The sequence below is a fragment of the Lacerta agilis genome, chromosome 2 (genome assembly GCF_009819535.1).
Source record: "Lacerta agilis isolate rLacAgi1 chromosome 2, rLacAgi1.pri, whole genome shotgun sequence".
NCBI classification, from domain to species: Eukaryota; Metazoa; Chordata; class Lepidosauria; order Squamata; family Lacertidae; genus Lacerta; species Lacerta agilis.
The window spans coordinates 53622637-53642738 of NC_046313.1; the positions used below are offsets into that span (position 1 = coordinate 53622637).

General features: G+C 39.4%; 1 protein-coding gene across 3 annotated transcripts in view; it reads right to left on the minus strand.

Moving 5' to 3' along the window:
- Positions 1–20102, minus strand: part of FSTL4 (follistatin like 4) — a 326005-nt gene that overhangs the window by 2590 nt on the left and 303313 nt on the right. Inside the window, exons 8-14 of one of the 3 annotated variants that reach the window (XM_033140083.1) lie at positions 16684–16845; positions 14822–14956; positions 12721–12747; positions 8790–8908; positions 7058–7207; positions 5290–5397; positions 2237–2346 (exon numbers count right to left, since the gene is read on the minus strand). In XM_033140083.1, the coding sequence (XP_032995974.1) occupies positions 2237–2346; positions 5290–5397; positions 7058–7207; positions 8790–8908; positions 12721–12747; positions 14822–14956; positions 16684–16845 (811 nt within the window). The remainder of the gene's footprint in view (positions 1–2236; positions 2347–5289; positions 5398–7057; positions 7208–8789; positions 8909–12720; positions 12748–14821; positions 14957–16683; positions 16846–20102) is intronic. The other 2 variants (XM_033140084.1, XM_033140085.1) reach the window with 2 other exon arrangements.

The window sequence follows — 20102 nt, forward strand, 5'->3', positions numbered from 1 at the left end:
CAGTTAGACAGAGACACATTTTTTTTGCTTAAGATCACAAAGCAAGTTCATGGCTAAGCTGTGATTTTAACCAGGGGTACCCAGCTTATCATATGATTCATGTTAACTACTATACTATAGCACACACAGGTAATAATAATAATAAATAGATAAGGAAGGAGACGAATTAAAACTAAAATCCCATGCTAACAGGTGCTGTACCCTAGAAAGAGAGGGTTGGATCCAGGAAAGAGGATCCAATTCTCACATAATGGGGTTTTCTGGATTTCTCTCCCCTGCAGATACCTGCTTCTCCCAAAAGCTGATCCTCGTTGAAGAACCATCATATGATGGAGCAGGATGAAATGAACAGGGTAGAGCAAAAAGAGACAAGATGAAAGAGTCTTAGGCTGCTGTAGAAGGAAGTGGGGGAGGAGCCTTGGAGAGCAGTGGGAAGACAGGGACCTTCAACTGCTTCATTGGGGCAAGACTTACTGGTAAGAGTTGTGATCACTAGGCCTGTGCTGTTTTGGTTTCATTGAATAAATAGTTCAATTCACTGACACTGGCTGTTTTATTGCTGGTTTGCCCCTGACAAGGGGGCTACAATCTAAATACATTACATTAACACCAACCTAGGTCCTCAAGAATATATAAGCACAGAAAAGTGATATTTCAAGCCATGAAGAAGATGAGAAAATCATGGAAACAAAACGTTAATGTCCTATAGACATACTTGATACGATGTAGTGGATTTTTCTTTGCATAGATTATAGAATTCTCTTGCACCCATTGAAAGTAGTGTGTTAGGCTTCCCTATCATGCTTTATAGGAAAGTAGTTAAAAAGAGAGTAAGGTTGGAAAGGAGAGGAAGAAAATGTTAAGCCATGTTTGCCCTTGTGAATAATTCTCAAAGGGAAAACAATAGAAAATCTGCTCATTTCACCCATGTTCCACACACACGTGACTTATCTGCCTAAAAAACTAGCACATAATGTTTCTTGAGGTCATACTTTGGAACAATTGTTATACAACTGAACTGCCAGCATTCCATTGTGTGAAAACCATACTTCAGGCCTGTGTTTTCACCTATAAAACTCAGCTGTCTCCATATAACAGGCTTATATCTCTCTACTTTTTTTTTTTAGGTGAAAGTGTCCAGCCATGGCAATTTACTCCTGAAGAGTAAGCCTGCGTAGTGTATGATCACACATGAACACTTCTGGGATTTAGTGTTTCATTCAGTTGCTATACTTACATCCATCAGAAACTTGCTATGTGGGGTGGATGAAATACTGGCAGAGAAAATGAAATGGACAGGCGACTGGAGAGTAATAAGGTGACACCTGTAGCTTTTCTGAATTAATCCACTTGAAGACTTTAAACAAAATCTTTCAAAAACATTATTAGAACATTTAGATTGCAAATGCAATTCTGTACACATTTAACTTGGGAGCAGTCCTATTGAACTGAATGGAACTTACTTCTGAGTATACATATACAGGATTGCACAGCAAATTTAGTAAAGCAAACCAGTAGCATGGTATACTTACTAATACCCATTTGTGTGTATGAGGACCACTGGTATAATAGGTTTCAAATAAATCATCAGATAAAGAAAGAAATGCTTTTCTGCACCGAAACTCATAACAATGAATTGCACTGGACTAACATGATGATGCTCGACAGACCACAGTTATTCCTGGCATCTGGACACTGCACAACCAACAGGTTGCATAAAAGCCGCAGAGTCACAAAGCTATGTCGGCAGAACATTTGCAAAGGCTCTCAGCTAGCCAGAAATGTTGCATAACCCAGAACTTTGTTTATTGAAAAGTTTTCCATACTTTCCTTCAATTCAAAATTTGTGGTTTACAGGAAGTAATGAAAACCTAGCAAAAACACAGAAAGGCTTTGCTAAATACAGTTACAGCAGGGAGAAGGGAATACCGGTATATCCAAAGTTAAAAGCACAGGGGGAAATAAAAAGGGCATTTTTGCCTGGCACCTAATAATCATGCTGGCTATTATTACCCCATTGCTTCTTTGCGTACTTCCCAACTTTCTTATTTCATGTGCTGTTTCTTGTCTCTTAGCTAACTTATGGAACCATTTGGAGCAGGTCTTCATGGTTTATATTTTCTAGTGTGGTGGAGCTTTCAGCGATTGCCATGAAAGCAAAGCAAGTAATTAACATGATTGATAATAATTTCATCAGATTAAAAGTACAAACTACTGGGGCCAAGAGGACTCTTACCTGATGTGATTGATAATGAGGTTTGTATGTGGAATAAAATAATCATCCATCCCGTTCAAATGGGTGCGAATGATATGCTGGTTGTCTCCTGTACTTGCTTCTGGTATTACCTACAGGGAATAACCAAAATGCTGAGCAGAAATAGAACAATAGATGAGGCACTGAAATATAAACTCTAGACTACCTAAATCAGGGGTGGGTAACATGTGGCTCTCCAGAAGCTGTTGAACTACAATGCCCATCATCACAGACCATTGGGCTACGCTGGCTAGGGATGGTGGGAGTTGGAGTCCAAAACATCTGGAGGGTCACAGCTTATTAACCTCTGACCTATATCCATATGACCCCACCCCCCATGTATCCAGCAGCATTCCATAGGTCAAAATGCTGGGTTTCCTGGAAATAAAGGATGAAATGGCATTTGCGTGTATGTGTGACATTTGCAAGGTAAAAGAACAGTTCTCCATCTGCTTTCAAGCCATTTATAGCAAAAGACAATGCAATCATGCAGGCACGGGAAGAATGTCCCAGCTCTAACACTTCTATAATTTTTCTCCCCTGCCTGCTATAAACATTGTTTTCAGGTTCACATATATTAATCTCACTTAAATGCACCATGCTAATTCACTGGCGTGAATGACCGACAGCAAAGTCACAGCAGTTAATTATCTCTCTGAAAAGATATCTACAGTGCCAGGGAGTGGGGGAATATATGGAAAGGGGTAGAGTGAGTATTTCTCCCCCCCCTTTTTTGAAAAGGTTATTTCTGAAAAGAATGTAAGCTCTTTGCTATAATGAAAAGCTCACTTTGTTATTTCTCCGGTGACTCCAGCAAAATATGGAGATGAGACTTAAAAAAATTAAAATAAAACCTTAGAATGCTTATATGATGCCTAAGTTCAGTTCATTAGGAGTGTTGACTGTTTCTCTGTGTTAACAGGACATCTTTAGAATTTACAGCTAAGTAGTTCATTACAGAAAGTGCCAGAGACTTAAAAGATCTGCTGCAATATTTTTGTCAGGCTCTTTTGAAAAACCTGTCATGTCTTGATGAAAGTGCTCTGATGTAATCATGTAGAGTATGGTACATTAGGTTTCCACCATGCCCCTAGTGCTTTTGCAACAGTGAGGCTTCTTCATTAATATGTTTTTGAAATAACTTGTCAGGTGTTACGGGTTTCCAATTGAGGACTTTCCCAATGGGACTCTAGTGACCTATTCCTTGTGTCATCGTGGCAGCTTGCAGATGAGCAATCTGCTGACCTTTGGCACCATCACTGAAGCTAATGCTTCTGAAGGGATCAAAAGTGGCCAATGGGACTCCACTTGATCCTATGAAGCTTCTGACCTTGGTCTGGTCCTCAGACTGAGCGACTTGTGAGTTACAGACTGAACCACTCACTAAAGTCCCCATTAGCCTAGCATGATATCCATTAATAGGTGCAAGGGTGTTTGGGATATAAGTTCCTAGTCTCACATTCCCCCCAAAAATAATTGGTGTTGAATCTATGGCAGAATGCATCATCAAAGACCCACACTTCATTGTGGGTTTTCATTGTGGATCATTAACAGCTATACCACCATCTTTTATCTAGTCTGTTGCATCAGTTACCACAACTCTGCCATCTATCAAATAATTTCCCCCTACAAATGTTTTCTTTGTTTATGGCCTACATTGCACTAATGATCTTTGGAATTCTAATTAAACATGTAATTTAATTATCATAGCCATATGAAGCATAAATAACAGTGCTGGAAGGTAAGCTAGTTCAATCCTTTATACTAAGGCAGGATCTTCTGTTCCCGAAACCATTGTCATTTTTGTATACGTTGTTCTATCTTATTCAAATTATTATGACCATGGAGGAGAGACCTGGAATGAGAAAAGTGTTCACACCAGAAGTCCCCATGAGGCAAGGAATAAGCATAGCAAGATAGCAATGCATTCAAGTTCACGAAGCTCGCTCCATTTCTACCATAAGACACATTTACTCTTCTTAAACAAATTTAACAACCATGAGTTCTCTAGAATATAGGTATTTAATTAATTGGTGTGTTGTAATCCACAACTGAGTTGGGATGGTAGCTATGGCACTACAAATGTGGTTTGGAAAGAAAAAAGGTAGAAGAGAAGCAAGGAAGAGGACTGGGAAAGAGAAGAGAGAAAATGAAAGAGAAAGAGGAGGAGAGTACAAGTAGATAGGTATTAATTATACCTGTAAAATATTTAATAATAATAATAATAATAATAATAATAATAATAATAATAATAATAAATGAGTTACATGTTTCAGGTAAGATCAGGGATCTAGAAATGGTGAAGGACATTGCTTGAGATGAAACATAATGAAATTTAAATGGTTCTCATACTGGCAGATGAAGAATTATCTAGTTTGCACTGGAGAGAGGAAACCTGTGGCTGATCTGAAAGGAGCGGCTGGTGAGAAGGGGTGGCATTGCTGCTGTGCACCAGGATGGTGAGGGGGGTGGGGCAGGATAGCAGAGACCTTGGGGCAATGTGGTCATGCCAGCAAAAGTACCTGATTGGCTCTGCTGGTACACCCAAACCTCACCACTACCCCGCTCCTGCCCTCTCACTGTCCAAGTATGTTTCAGCAATGTTTCAGCCCACAGGCCAATTATGCAGTACTACTCCTTTCCACTGGCTGGACACAACTATGGAAGTTTTTGGACTCCTCCTTGACCGTGGGTCATGCTGCCTGGGGTTAATGGGGCTTGGAGTTCAAACAATATCTAGGAAGCCACACGTCCCCCATTTTTGGTTTATAAATTTTCCCATCAGCTTAACCTATAAAAAAAGACTACACAGTTGATTCAAAAGTTGTCTTTGTGCAGGTCTTTGCATTTGCAGCGTGTTTGAAACAGTGTTTGCAACAAAAGAAACAGTGATAAGGATGAGGGAGGGAGACAGAGTTGAGGCTCATATTTAAATAAGATTTCTGGTAGGAAATGTTACTCCTAAATTTCTGCTGATAAGAATAATGGCTCTAAAAGAAGATTGTGATTAACTATTGCATTTGTAAAAGGCTTACCTGCAAAACTGGATGAGACTTCTTCATATCGCCCCAGCTAAGTACCCAAATTTGGTCATGTGACTTATCGTAATGTAATTTTACAGGTAGAGGGTCGGTGTCCAAGGTCTTCAAAGAAACAAAAAACAGTTGCATTAGCTCTTCCTTATGAAAAAGAATGTAAGTTGTGCATTTGATTAGGGTCTGTAAGCTATTAAGAAAGCCTTTGTGCACATTTTGCATTTCATGTCCAAGTCAGATACCATACCGCTGCATGTCATTTTACGCACCCAGTTTAATATGCTGGCATACTGAGACCTGCTTTGTAAGTTGTTCCCAGCAAAGCAGCTGCTGCCATACCACAGCTGCTTCCACACCGGTCCTGTCATCTATATACAATTTACACCCAGATGTGTAGCATAGATGATGTGGCACACCAGTACGGTATCTGTGTCTTTGGTTTCTCTGCATTTTAAACCACATAGCTCTTAGAAGTGGTACTGGCAGTTGCAACACTGTTGCTTACTGAAATGGAGAGCGGCGAGATGGTAGGGAGCCTGGCACTGAGCAGGGACACTGGCGGGGAACTGAATGATCTCCACCCACAAAGTGCCAACTTGCCCAGCACCTCACCCTCTGTCTCCCAGTAAGCAGCAGCAACATTGCTGCCAGGAGGTGAGCTGCATCGTGCCACCCCTCCCCTGGCAACCACTTTTTGATTGATTGGTTGGTTTTGCTTAAATGCTGCTTTTCCACAATGAGCTGTGCCCAAAGTGGCTTACAGCAAAATGTTCAAAACTTCAAAACAGAGAACACTGGAAATACAAAATACAGAACATGTTAGTAAATTCAAAATAACAAAAATCAACAATTTAGCAAACCGATTCAATATTACAAAAACCAACAATTATCTAGATTTAAGAACAAGAACAACAAGCAAAAATGAAAGTTAACTGACAATGCATTTTCTGGTACTGGTCTTGCTACACTCCAAGGAGCTTGGCATAAATGCAGTTCAGGGGGGGGGGTAAGATGACAAACAGCTGGCCCCCACATCTGTCTTCCAGAGGAGGCTGACATCACCAAAAGACAAATGTCAGCAATGATACTAAGTCTCTTCCTCAGCCTCCTGGAAGTACTAAGGGCTTATGCAGGTCTTACGAATAGCACTCAGTGAATCCCTTCATTTACATATCCTTCCATTCCATGTAGCCATGTTGTGGCAGCCTTTTGAATAAGAAAGAGGTGTTGTGGACATGACAAGGGCCTAACATGCCAGCCATAAACTGACTTAGTATCTGGGTTGCATATTTATTTGAAAGTACCACAGTGCATAGAATTACAACCTTACAGAAAGTGCAATCCTGTGTTTGCTTTCTCAGAAGTAGGTTTCCACTGTGTTCAGTGGGACATTACTTTCAGGTACATGAGTAGAGGATTGCAGCCTCAGAATATTACATATTCTACATATATAGTTATCAGTATTACATATTACAACCTACGTTGTTAACAGAGGACAGGTATTATAGTGTCAAAATGTTGTTGTCAAACTATAAGTGACATGATTAGTAACGATCCTCTTTCTAGTAGCCACCTCAGGATGTTGAGCATGGGGTATTACCATACTCCTAACATACTCTTGCTAACCCAGCTGCAGATTTGTATTTTTTACAAATCTACTAACAAAGTCAATAGCTAGAACCTCCTTTGGGAAGAGGCCAAATTTTTGGCAGTATGAAACCTTTTTGTCCCCCATCCAAAAGCATTCGGTTGCCCCCTGGGAAGTTACCTGAATGACTTTCTGAGTCTGGATATCAAGGATCATTATTCTATTCCACTTTGGCTGTGTTACATAAATATATTTGTCTCTGACATTGACAGCGGAAGCCCAGAGGCAGGACTGAATGGCTTCACCTTCAACTCTAGGACAGATTTCTGCCTGAAATAAAATAATGAAAGCAGTTTTAATAAGTTTAGGTTCAGTACTGTGATCCAGCATGTCTGCTATATACGGCCACAGAGGAAAACGATAGAAGGTAAAACAATGAGACCTTGAAGGTATGGCTTGTGCTGAGAGTAATAGATCTAAACTGTGGTATTGAGCTAGTTCTCTGGCAAACCTTTTGGGGGACCTGTCTTTCGGTCAATTGATGGGGCTGAGGCCAAGTTGAAGAGACCTCCAAAGAGGGAGGTGGAGGTGGTAGTGCTTCAGTGGAATTTTCATTGGCTGGGATTTCTACCTTATTAAATGTGAGGGGGGTCTCTTTTGCATGTCAACATTTATAAAGGCCATGTGTGTGCTTGCAGTGGCACCAGATTCTCTCTACACAGGATCCCGCATGGCAAGACTGCTTGGAATACCCTCACAATGTCATATAGTCACATGCATGTTCCAGGAAACACTGTTGCAATGGGAGCCTATGCACAGAGAGCCTCACACCACTGCAAGAGCACATGGAGCACTTTTTTTAAAAAAAGGTTGTAAGTGCAGGATGCCCTCATTCTACAGCTATTAAGTTAGGAAAGTAAGAATAACTCCATGCCCCACAAAACATCTTCAAATTTTTCAAAGTTGTAGAAATTTGATCCCCAGTTTGCTGTTGGAAGAATGGACATGCAAAACTGAGGTGCAAAGCCAGCTTTATTTTAAGCCAGGCATAGGCAAACTCGGCCCTCCAGATGTTTTGAGACTACAATTCCCACCATCCCTGACCACTGGTCCTGCTAGCTAGGGATGATGGGAGTTCTGAAACATCTGGAGGGCCGAGTTTGCCTATGCCTGTTTTAAGCCATCACAGACTGAAAATTATATTCAAACAATAATATAGCCATTGAATATTTGGGAGAGCCAAATTTCAGTTATGGAACTTGTGGTTCACAATACAGGGCCCTAAGTCAGCTAAGGTAGCGTCTACCCTGAGGTAAACCATATGTTTTGGCAACAGGAGTTTCTTGATAAATTTCTCAGCCTTCAGTTCAATAGAACTTGGATAGCTAGGAAAATGTACTGCTCACATTGTGGTTTATTCAGATGAATGTATAGAACTGAAGGCCTGTGAAACTCCAGTTCTATACTTTATAAATTTGGCATAATTACATGAATTATGGTAGGGATTCACCTCACAAGTCCCACCAGTGGAAGCCCTATGCAATGATTTCCACTTCTGCAATGGGACTCCGCCCCTCAATGCCCCCTGCAGTCCTGAAATTGGCTCAGCAATTGAGAGAAAGCCCCCAGAACAGCACATTGGGGAGATGAAGGAGTTGTTCCATCCAGCACGTTGAAAAGCTTGTGCTGATGATGTGGTCAACACAGCACAACATTGAATTCCTCTTTACATGAACAATATATAAATTTCACAATTTTGCCATAGCAGGCAGTGAGATAAATAATGTAGTCTTTAACAGAAGCTGAACTGCGGCAGAAAAGCAGTGCTGCCCGTGATAAATACAGGGTGGAAAGGAAAACGAGGACTTCTTAAATCCCCGATGCAAGACCAAGATTAATTACCCAAACTTACATAACTTGAGAAAACTTTCTCATTTGGTTTGATGTGCCTCTGGATCTCACAGTCAGTTGGCTGAATTATTGTGATCCCATCATCAGAAAAGACATAGAACATATTTCCCACACTGAGCCCTTGAAGAGAAAACAAAAAAGCAAGGGGAAAACATGTCATAATTTCCTGTTTAAAAACAAAAAAAGTAGGCTAAACCTCAAAAATAAAAAATAAAAATTACTATACAAAATGAAACCAAAAAACCCCTAGAGATTCGGATGCTTTTGGTGCATTCACAAAATTAAAGTTCATGTCACAAGTAGGGCTTCAAGGTGTGAGGTAAGAGGTACAGATAGGCTCAAAAATGTATTGCCTTGGTGGTAACAGTTACAAATGTAAGACAGTCTCTTGGGATCATGTGTTTTGCAATCAAATTAATATGCAGGTTTATTTCCTTTGCATTAGAAGCAGTTTGCTAATACTTTTGCCGTTTTCAGGTAAACGTTTCAAATGCTGGAATGCAACCATGCATTTCACGTAATTTGGAGCAAGGGGTGTTGTTGACTTGTCGCGGGTAATACTTTTTTCCCAGTGGCCTAGAGACAATGGGTGTGTGCGTGTGGAATCCTTATAGCCACCAAAGCAAAAACATTTTTGAAATTTTGCAAACTGTAATTCACAAATGTGGAATCTTTTAGCATTGCAATAGCACTCATCTATCAAAACTGGGGCATTCCATAAGCTTTTTTTTGGGGGGGGAATAGCCTGTCGGTGAATTTCTATTAAAAGAATTGTATTCTACATTTCTGCTTAATCAGAAATGTCCTGAAACATTGCTAGTATACTTCATTTTCCATTACATGCAAATGCAGTAATGAATACCTAGTATGCTTTTCAATCACTCTCTTCAGAAATCCTATCACTACACATGTATATATACAGGTATTCTACAGATACGGTATTGTAAAGGCGTTTGCCATCCCAAATAAAGTTGATAGTGTACTTATCTGCCAAACTTCCATAGTTTTACTTCTGTAAACTGTTTTGTATAGAAAACGAAAGCTCAATTTTTCAAAAAAGTTACCTTTGGTGGATGATAGTTGTTTTTAAGCTAATAAACTGTGTATCCTGTTCAGACTTGAAAAGTTACTGGATGACATTAAACGCTTCCAAGATTGGAAATTAAGGAATCGCAAAGCGCACAATTCAGCCAAAGTGTAACCATTTTTCATTTCCATTTATTTAACAGGAAACAATTAAGCATATGAGAGTACTCTCACTGAAATTGGCTCGATTTAGAAGTGCCTAACTTTGGCTAGATTGTGTGTTGACAATTTAATAATGAAAATATTGCTTATTTGAAAAATAAGTAACAACCATGCAATATTTGCTTTTTGTTGCTGTTAAATTGATACAATTCATCATGCTTTTCAGTACAACTGCTCCCGGAGTCACAGATCTTGCAAACAAGTATGCAATAGAAAATGAGTATTTGCAAGATTGAGTCCTCTGGTGTATATTCCATAGGGTCAAAGCACAATGACACTTGCACATTATATAGCTTTTATTATATCCGTTTGGTGTGCTGAGAATTTGATATATGAAGTTTAGCCTTTGAATTATACCACAGAAATACCCCAGTTAAGGCATCAAAGTGGATCTAGGATCAATGATCCTTAAATGTGATGCTGCAGTGAGGGATCATGCATTTTCTGAACACACGGCCAGCAAATTCCTATGTTATCATCACTGCTGAAGAACCCAAATACCTCAGGCATATCTTAGGCTGACATTTTCAACAAATGTGAACCAAAATCCTTTCTTGCCGCATGCACACAGTTCCTCTTCATTTCAATGAGGACTGAATACACACATTAGAAAGCAGGATTTGGCCCTTGATGCAATGAGTGCACATTTCTGCAGATGTTTAAAGTTGGGACAGTTTAAAACAAATGATAACAATCATGCATTAACTTATGGTAAGTGTGAACTGTGCCTATATTCAGATTCATGCACATTAACCACCCTGTTCTTTATGACTGATAAAATGCATGTTCACATTTCAGCTTTCATTTGCCCTGCCCTTAAAGCAGATATTTATGGTAATGCTCTGACTCAGTTTCATGTTCCTTAAGCTTTAGTGGTTTATTATCATAGCCTTGATGAATTTTCCATGAGGAAAATGCAATAATCCATGTTCTAGCCTTCATTAGAACCAGCATTGCATTACTCAAGTTTTCTAAGCCTATGTACACCCTGCCCCAATTAACCACATTTTAAAGAAGAGAGCCCTTAAAGATAAGAAGTTTCCCTTCAGGACCAAGGAAAGAAACCAAGCAGGAAAGGTCCCTATTCCTTGCATGGAAATGCCATAGGTTTCTGGAGCAGGGACAGAGCTCCCGGTCCCTCCTATATGCCAGTTCCAAGCTTGCTAGTTCAAAACAACTTTTAAAATATCAGGCTACTAACTTTTTAGAGTTTATTTAATTTACGTAATCTACATAAATCCACAAAAGTTCATAGCCTGAAATTTTCTATACCAGATCCTACAAATAAACTACCTATCCCCCATTTATGGCACACTTCTCTCGAATGGGCACACAAGCCTAGAACATCAGAAACAACCACTCTAATATTTTTTTTGGGGGGGGGGACTGTATTTTGATGGTAGAGCTAAATCCTGCTTCTCTGACTCCAAGGAAAGATTTGATCAATGCGGGATATCATGATCATGTAAGGTGTGTTCCAGTGCCCTTTCAGCATTGCAGAGGCCTTTTCTAGAAAGAAGAAATAACCCGATGACCCTATGATGCTAAAGGTACTTAATGCTAGCATTTTTAGTTGGACGGAGTCAACACAGGCCAGTTATTTCATCCATTTGTGGAATGTTGAGTTCATCTCAGCTGTGATAGATGCTCAATGAGTGAACCACTAGGACATGCCATCTCATGATCAACATGGGAAAAATAAGTTAAACAACCAATTGCTTAACTGTCCCTGACCAGCTTTTGCACATGCAAATTAATATGGTAGGTATTCACTTGATGTGAAACTATTACACTGCCAATTCATTGTACAATTTCCTGTAGACATATCTCAATACTTAGGGCTCCTGCGAGAGCTTAAGAGAGTCGTTTTGCAGAATCGTCCCACAGTGCTGCAGTAATGCTTGGAAGGCTAGAATCATTTGGGGGGGGTGGCAACTGTCACCTTTCCTTCCTGGTTGGGTAGGAAGAACACTTGCAGTTGGCTCCATCATGTGGTCCAGCTTTTTAATATGTCGTCATGGTGACATGGGATAAGGCCAAGGAAAACACATCGTGCTCTGCTGTGGTAATATATGAATCAGACCTCAATAAGTAAATCCATGAAGGTTTTAAGGATGATTTTAACCTGCATAGAGACTAGAAGTGTAGGATTCACTATAAATCTGATCGAGCTGAATAAACAATTGTCACTGGAGTAAGCAGTGTTCTACATTGTTGAAGGGAAGGAGAGCAACAGCTTTTCTGATATTTATTTAGCAAAAAATATGGAGCTGAAATATGTGGCCTAGAAAATAAACATCTGTTCAAGTGATGTAAATGAACAAAGAACAGCAGGATTTGTTGGTGCAAATTAGAATACTTATATTCCACTTAAAGTATAGTAAATTGTGACTTTCATTCTGGTGTTTCTGCTTATAATTACATACTTAAGAATCTATTTTCAAATGTTGTTAACTTTCTGAATGCCTATTCAGAAAATCTTTATCACAGAAACTTAAAGAGTCTTTTAGAAAAGTTGCATCACTAATATTCTACCAGTTATTTGTTGGGTTTGCCTGTGTGCTAAGCTGAGACCTGCTGACATTGCTAAAGTTAGTGGCAAATCAGTGGAGAATGGTCCATTATGGAATTATTAAAGCAGACAAGCACATTATCACTACAACAAGACAATTTTACTGCAGTACCTTCCTCTCGCCACAGTATGTTTGCAACTGCAGCATCAGAGAAATGGGAGAGCCAGAAAATGATCAAGAAAAGGAAAAAAAAAACATTGTCAAAATTTCATTGCAGCAATTAAAGGAATTTAACATTCTGGTTTCTAAAAATTGTTTTTCCTCTGATAGCTTTACAGTATTAATTCAGACACATGATGTCACTTGAGTAAAGATATGACAAAATAAACTTCACCAAATTAAGTTTCTCTGTTGAAGCGTCTCTTGCCCCTCCCCCACAGCAAACATCAAAGTTTTTATGGAGAGAAAATTCTCATTAAATTAAATATTTTTGATTTTTGCCTAAGTAGAGATTACAAAACGTATCTCTTCGTGAGCAGACAGTTCTCCTCTTTCCACAATAATGGCCTTTTATCTTGTAGAATCACACAGGAGCTGTAACCACATGAAAGCTTGCTGTAAATGCAATGCATTTTCTAACAGATAATTACAGAAATCATAATGCTAAGCAGACTTTCTTTTCATTAATATTCATTAATGAGCATTTTGATGTTCAAAGTTTTATTTTTTAATTAATTTATTTTTACAGCCTTCTCTGGGCAAAAACAGCCTTGCTATGGAGATTACTATTATTCTTTTCACTAATATTTATTTACATTTCTTAGTTGTGGAACAAATGCCTGGGGCTGATCTTCCATTGTGCGTTGGTGACTGAAAGCACATTTGTTAGGGAGCTGTAGTCGATCCCAGTTGCCTAGGGGTTGTTGTTTTGTGATTATATGCCCATTTGAAAATACATGTTTGTCAAATTGATGCACTAAATTTTTAAATGCAATATCTTGTTGGCGTATCTTAGAAATGTAATGTGTAAAGCTGGCTTTACACAGTACTATGCAATAGTTGCCATGATGCTACAAAGGAATGCGAGACCAATCTTATGTTGCATTTTGAAAACAATAGACAGATAGCTTCAAATATTTTTCTTTTGCAGCAGTCCATTGTTAGCTTTGTGCATCAAGAAAATGAGAGATACAAATTGACTGCAATTTTAATTAGTATAGCGAGAAATATAATTCTATGACTCTCAATGAAAAATCTTGAATCTCATTCTTCCCTGCTATGCAAGCTGAACCTTGTATCATGTTCCACATATTTCTTCAAATCAGGAGACATCCTGCAGATATTTTATAAGCAAAACTTCCATGAGGTTTCATTAGTGGTATGGGTCTGATCTGTGAGCACTTTAAACTCCAAAATAGGAGCAAAAGAGTGCCCCTAAACTCTATGCCATATCATACCCCAGCAGATGCATCAGAATAAGGCCAGAGCATGGAGGCCTTGGATAATACTGTGACCCCACAGGAATGGATTTGGCTGCCCCAGCACCAATGATCTCTTGGAGGACATCATGGGGATAGAAAGATAATCGCAGCAAGCTTGAAGGTTTCTAATCCCTGGTATGTTCTAGATTATGTCATCAGGAACATAACAGGGTCTAGAGATTTATCCACAGCCTGTAACACTCCTGACCTGGATGGAACCACCTGCATTATCCCCAGCCTTGAATGATTTACTAGAAGAGGGAATATGACAGCAAGTGTTCCAGACAAGCTAAAAGAGGCAGAGTCTTCAGGAAAACCTCTAGGTGCCAGTGCAGTCTTGCTGCTGTTACGTTGTGCTGGATGTTTGCTGAACTAATTGGGGGTGGGGGTTAGGCTTAATTCCAAACCATAGAGAAGGTCTACCCATCACTATATTTCTCATGTTCCATGTAGAATTTCAGGAGTGAAGATCAAATACGTCTTTGCTTCAGACTCATTATATATTAGAGGAGACTACTGAGGAACAATGTGGAAGTTCTTAACCAGAGTTTGTTAGCTTTAAAGAACAACAGTGAATGGAACCACAAAGTCCCTTAGAATTGCTTAATTAACTATTGTTGGTGATAAATGGGAAGCAAATTGCTACTTTGAAATTAGGCTTGATCATGTGAATCTTTACTCAGGCAAAACCCAGTTTGGTACCATTCAATCAAGTCCGCAGTTTTAAAACTCAAACCATAACCTTGGGTATAGTAAAGAGCTTAGAAAGTGTGTGTAAAAGTTAAACCTACGAGTCTTTCTAGCTGAATCTTCAATGAAGAGAGAAGAAATATCCTCATCTACTCCCACTTCATTTTTAGCAATGCAAGTATAGGCACCTGTGTCTTCATATCGAACGCTACTGATGTGAAGTTCGCTTCCATTTGCTGCAACAAAAAAGATCCACAAAAGCTATAAATTGTAACAAGCTCTGGAAAGTGAGGTTTTTAGGCTGCAGTCTTAAACACAGTTACTTGACAGAGAGTTCCAGTGAAATCAAACAGGCTCAGAGGGTTTTATCCAACCAAGTAATTCTGTTAGCACAAGGACTCCCTCACTTTCCCCTTTCATTGCACACCTGCCCATCTGTTCTGGAGGACTAGAAAAAGAGAGAGAAGAGGAAAGGAAGTTATATGGTGCAGGAGGGAGTCCTTGTGTTAACAGTAACAGGGCAACTGTGTTGGATACAAAGCAGGGTTTCAGCCTTACAATTACGTTTTTGAACTCATTGTTCCAGAATTGAGATTGCTTACAGTTTAAGAAGTCCTGAAATACTGAGGATGAATGATTTGTTACCATGACATTGGAAAGTCACAAAAGTTTACTTATCTTTCTAAGAATAAGAGAAGGACAGTAGACAATACATTATCAGATAGATGCATCTGTGAACTTCCAATAGCATTTTCATTTCTTGTATTTATTCACATATTTCTAGGGCATCTTTTAAAGCAAAGCCTTCACAAAGCAGCAAAACCGGCCATAAAATACAATGGCACATTTCAGTAACGCCAACCACTTAAAACAACAGTTCGCCGGCCAGTAACTTACCATTAAAAATGAAGTAAAACCACATAAAATCATTTCCATTCAGCAGCATTGTAAAATTCTTTGAAAAACACGTGGCCTTCCAGAGTCTGTTTAAAAGCCTGTACATGAATTTTGGGATATTAATTTTGATTATAGCTTTTTTTTTACAGGCAGTTCGACACTATGAATATAAGATACTAAAAGTGGCAATTATACAGGAATTGAGAAATCATTTTGAAATGCACTTTATGCCTCAGTTTTACTTTACATTACTGTAAACTGATGAAAAGAATTGAGAGCTGCTTTAGGGCATAGTCCCTCAGCCAGCATTTGGCTCATGGAGGGGCCTTCTGAGCTGTGTACATGCTGCATAAAGGTGAGAGGCCCAGTAGTAGGATGGTACTTGTGTTGCGCCCAACATGCCTCCAGAGGACTCCCCAGAAGTAGCTGTTCTGCTAGAGGTGAAGGTTGAAACAGGGTGTTCCAGGAGACATCCTGGGGTTGTTGTGGCAGTCAAGGATCTACAGGATTCTAGAGCCCCTCACCCTTGATGGAACAAAAACCTGTCCCAGCCTGCTAGCCAACAGGGCTTTGGATGTGGTGGTTTCTGTTCCATGGAGACTCCACCCCCCCCCCCATGTACAACAGGCCTTCTCTGTTAATTCCAGCAACACACAAAATAATGTTCTGTTCGTTCCAATAATACGTATATGAAAAGAGACAGTGTACTGGAGGAAGTCAGTGTCGTGCTTTGTTTGTCAGCACAGGCATTTCAGCTTGTCAGACAGAATGATTCCCCCTCTCCTTACCCCTCACACAGGAGGTATGTGGGATGCATGGGGTGGGGGAAAGGGGAGAAAGTCCCATAGTGCCAGCAAAATCCCTTGCATAGGGCACCCACTATCGAGACTCATTTGGTGAATCACGGAGCCAATTATTTTTCATCCCAACCAATACAGCAGTACTTGATCCAGGTTTGAACTAAGAAGCCATAGAAAGTATTAACTGATGTTGAATGTGCAAAGAGGAAAAAGTAAAGATTTGGTTCCATTGGACTTCAGGTAAAGCAAACTTTTCTTACCCTTACCTAATAGCATCAGTTGCTTAGACAATTTGGGCATGATACCAATGCCGTTCTTTAGCCAGGAGATTTTGGGATTTGGGATCCCCTCAGCATGACACTTGAGGCTGGCTGATACCCCGGGTTCTTGTGCCTGGGTTTCAGGATACACACGAATCACTGGTGGCACTGTGGAGAGGGAATAAACAAAACAACGGGTGGTTTTAAACTAAGTTGTTAGGTGTCAGCTCTTACTCATCAACAACATGCAACACGGTATTGTTGTGGCAGCTAGGGATATAGAGAATCCAAACATTATGGATCCAAACCATACATAATGTGCAATTTCATGTTTCTTTCTCGTGTGTGTGTGTGTTTTGAGGGGCTGTAAACTTTTCCTTTCCTATCATTTATCTGCTCAAGACTGCACTCCAAGTACCTTTCTGTAATGCTGGGAAAATATGTGGTAAGCCTGTATCTTTTCCCTGCAGGAAGAAAAGCACCTTTGGGGTGCATGATTTTGAGTTGACAGCTGGCAAGATGAGAAAGAGTTGGCAACCTTCCACTGGCACTCTTCCGCTTTTGATTGTGTACTCTAAAGTTGATACCCCCCCCCACCCCACCACATTACACTGCTGCTGAAAGAGTTGCACTGACTACCAATAAGCTACTGTGCTAGGTTTAAAATGCTGGTACTGGTGGGATGGACTATGCGGAGTTAGCCAAACTGACTGTCAGGATCTGGAACCAGGGAAGCCAGAAATCCCAAAGAGAATGGAGTAAATATATTGAGTACTTGAAAGATAATTGCAAAAAATGTGAAGACACTAGCAGGACTGAAATAAATCTTGTAACGTAATGTAAAAATTGTATCTGACCATGGACAAAAATGGACTTGATATATATACTGAAGGACAGAAACTGGCAGTTAAAATGCGCATACAATTTATTAGAAATTGGAAAACCAGTTGAAGGGAAGGAGGGAAGGCGGGAAGTCACAAGCTCGGCGGAACAAATGTATTTGATATGTATCTGAAAGGTTGTTATATTTTGTGTTGTTTTTTTTTTTTTAAAAAAGAAAAGCAATAAAAAATATTTATAAAATAATAATAGTGAAATGCTGGTACTGGTGTGTAAACCCTAGACAGGTTGGGTCCAGGATATCCAAAGGACTGTGTCATACCCAACCAATCACTGCATTCTGTGGGGGAAAAGTATCCTGGAGATGTCATCCTACCAAGAGGCCCATTCTGAATGCTGTCAAGGTCTTTAGTGTGGCGGCACCTATCCATTAGAACTCCCTCCCATTTATATATCAGATCTCTATTCTCTTTGCCTCTTGCTGTGTCTTCTAAATGGAGATCTTCATCCCAGTTCATATCTGTATTGGATTTGAATGATTTTATGTACATACTGTTGCAGTTTAAATTGTTTATACGTATTTCAAGAATTTTTTTTATATATGTATTTGTTTTGTGTGTGTCTGTGTGTGTGTGTTTGTATAAATCACTTTGAGGTGTGTCATGGGAAGCAGTTCACTAAATGAAATAATAAATAAATAACACACAATTTATTAAAAGAAACACTGGTCTTTACTAAATTCTAATGTGAGTGATTAATAAGTAATTCTTGGTGGGCGGGTTGTGCTGCAAATTTGACTCTGATCTAATTGTTGATTTACTCCAAGGGCTTTTAAAAATAACCAACTCACACATTAGAAACTGCTTAATTTTGCCATCAATAGCTCAATCCTACATAGGTGTCCATTTTAGTAGTCTGGCCTGTAAAACTATGTTTGGTTTAGTGTGGGGATGAAATGGGCAAAATTAGAATTTCAGATTTACACCATCCCAGATGGGATGTACCGTGCTGGTGGTATTTGAAGAGGTGAATTCTGTGTTTGTGGTGTGTACTAACGCTGACCTTAAATATATGCTCTGTCTTTCCCCACTGTTTTTTTTGCTGGTGGAGGGGGGGGATTTTGTTTTTTATATATTTATTTATACCTTATCTTTTCCCCTGACAGGACTCAAGGCAAGATATTTCAGAGGTTTGGGCAGGCAAAATATGGGAAGCTTGCATGGAAACTTAGGATTGGTGGTGAATACAATCCCAGCACTGATGTGAACCTTTTAAAAAAATGCACAAGTTTCTTGAGAGAGCAAGGAGCAACACCCTCATTCTTCATGATAAAGGCAGGTGATGAAGTGGAATTGGCATGAAGACACGTTAGAATGAGGGCAGTATTCTGTGTCTTGTGAGTAAAAATAAATAAAACTGTAAACACAGCAACAGGGAGCAATTTGGGATGAATCTTCTCTGTCATAAAATACAAATTAACACCATTAACATCAGTGAGAGTTATATCTATCCTGAAGGAGCATGTTGAAGAAGACGTTGCTTTCCTGTCTGAAGGGCATTTCTGAGATGATCACAGTTTGAACATTTCTGCCACCGGAATAGATGCAATAAAAAGTGTTGTTTGAATTCACTTGTCTCTGAAGGGTAGAATAAGGCCCCATTTGAGGAAAATACACATTTATCAAATAGCTAGTTTGATATGAAACTGTATATAGCAGCATTTTGTATTGAAAAAGTAAAGTTCACTATTGTTGAAAACTACCTTGATTTTTCTTCTTCTCAGCACCATGATGTGTTTCAGTGAATTTAGGGTAATTTCCTTATGCTGCCTCCCTTCCCCTCAGCCAAGCTAGTTTAGTCACATTGTTATGATGTCACTCATATTTGAGTTTGCCATATGTTTGGTATAGGGAAGGTTTTTACCCTATAGCATTGTAAAATGGGGGGTGGTGGGTTCTTATGTAACTATGTGTGGATTTTTGAAAGCTGCATTTTTTATTTTGTATGCTATAAAAAAATGGCGGTGATTATACCGAGAATGTTCTCTGATCTATGGGCCCCAACCAGCCTCATATATCCAATTTAAAATGGTATTCAGAAATAGTTTTGGTTGGTGTTTAAACAAGAAAGAAGGGGTTGAATCCTACACCCACTCAGTAAAGTGTGACCCAAATAAACAAAATCAGTAACAGAGTGGTGTGAAAGTGTATCTTGGCAGCTCTAGTGGAAAAATAATATACAGACACTAAAAGTAGACTGCACATTAGAACCAAATCTTGTACCATTTCAAAGATTCAAAAATACTTATTTCTTGTTTACAATCAGCATGCATCGAAACTTTGTGGAATTCATCTTTTGACATGAAGTTGTCATTTGTGAGTGGAGGAATCCATGAAAAACTCCTATCGTTCATTCCCCCCATTATTTCATCTTGGCACTAATCTGTACATATAGTGAGAGCCCTCCAGTCTTCCCAGGTTGCATTTTAAACTGGCATTTTTTGCAAGAACTTGACTACATATTTTTAAAGTGTATCACAGAGGGGCCATATTCACCAAACTGAGCTAGCTCAGTTCATAATACTG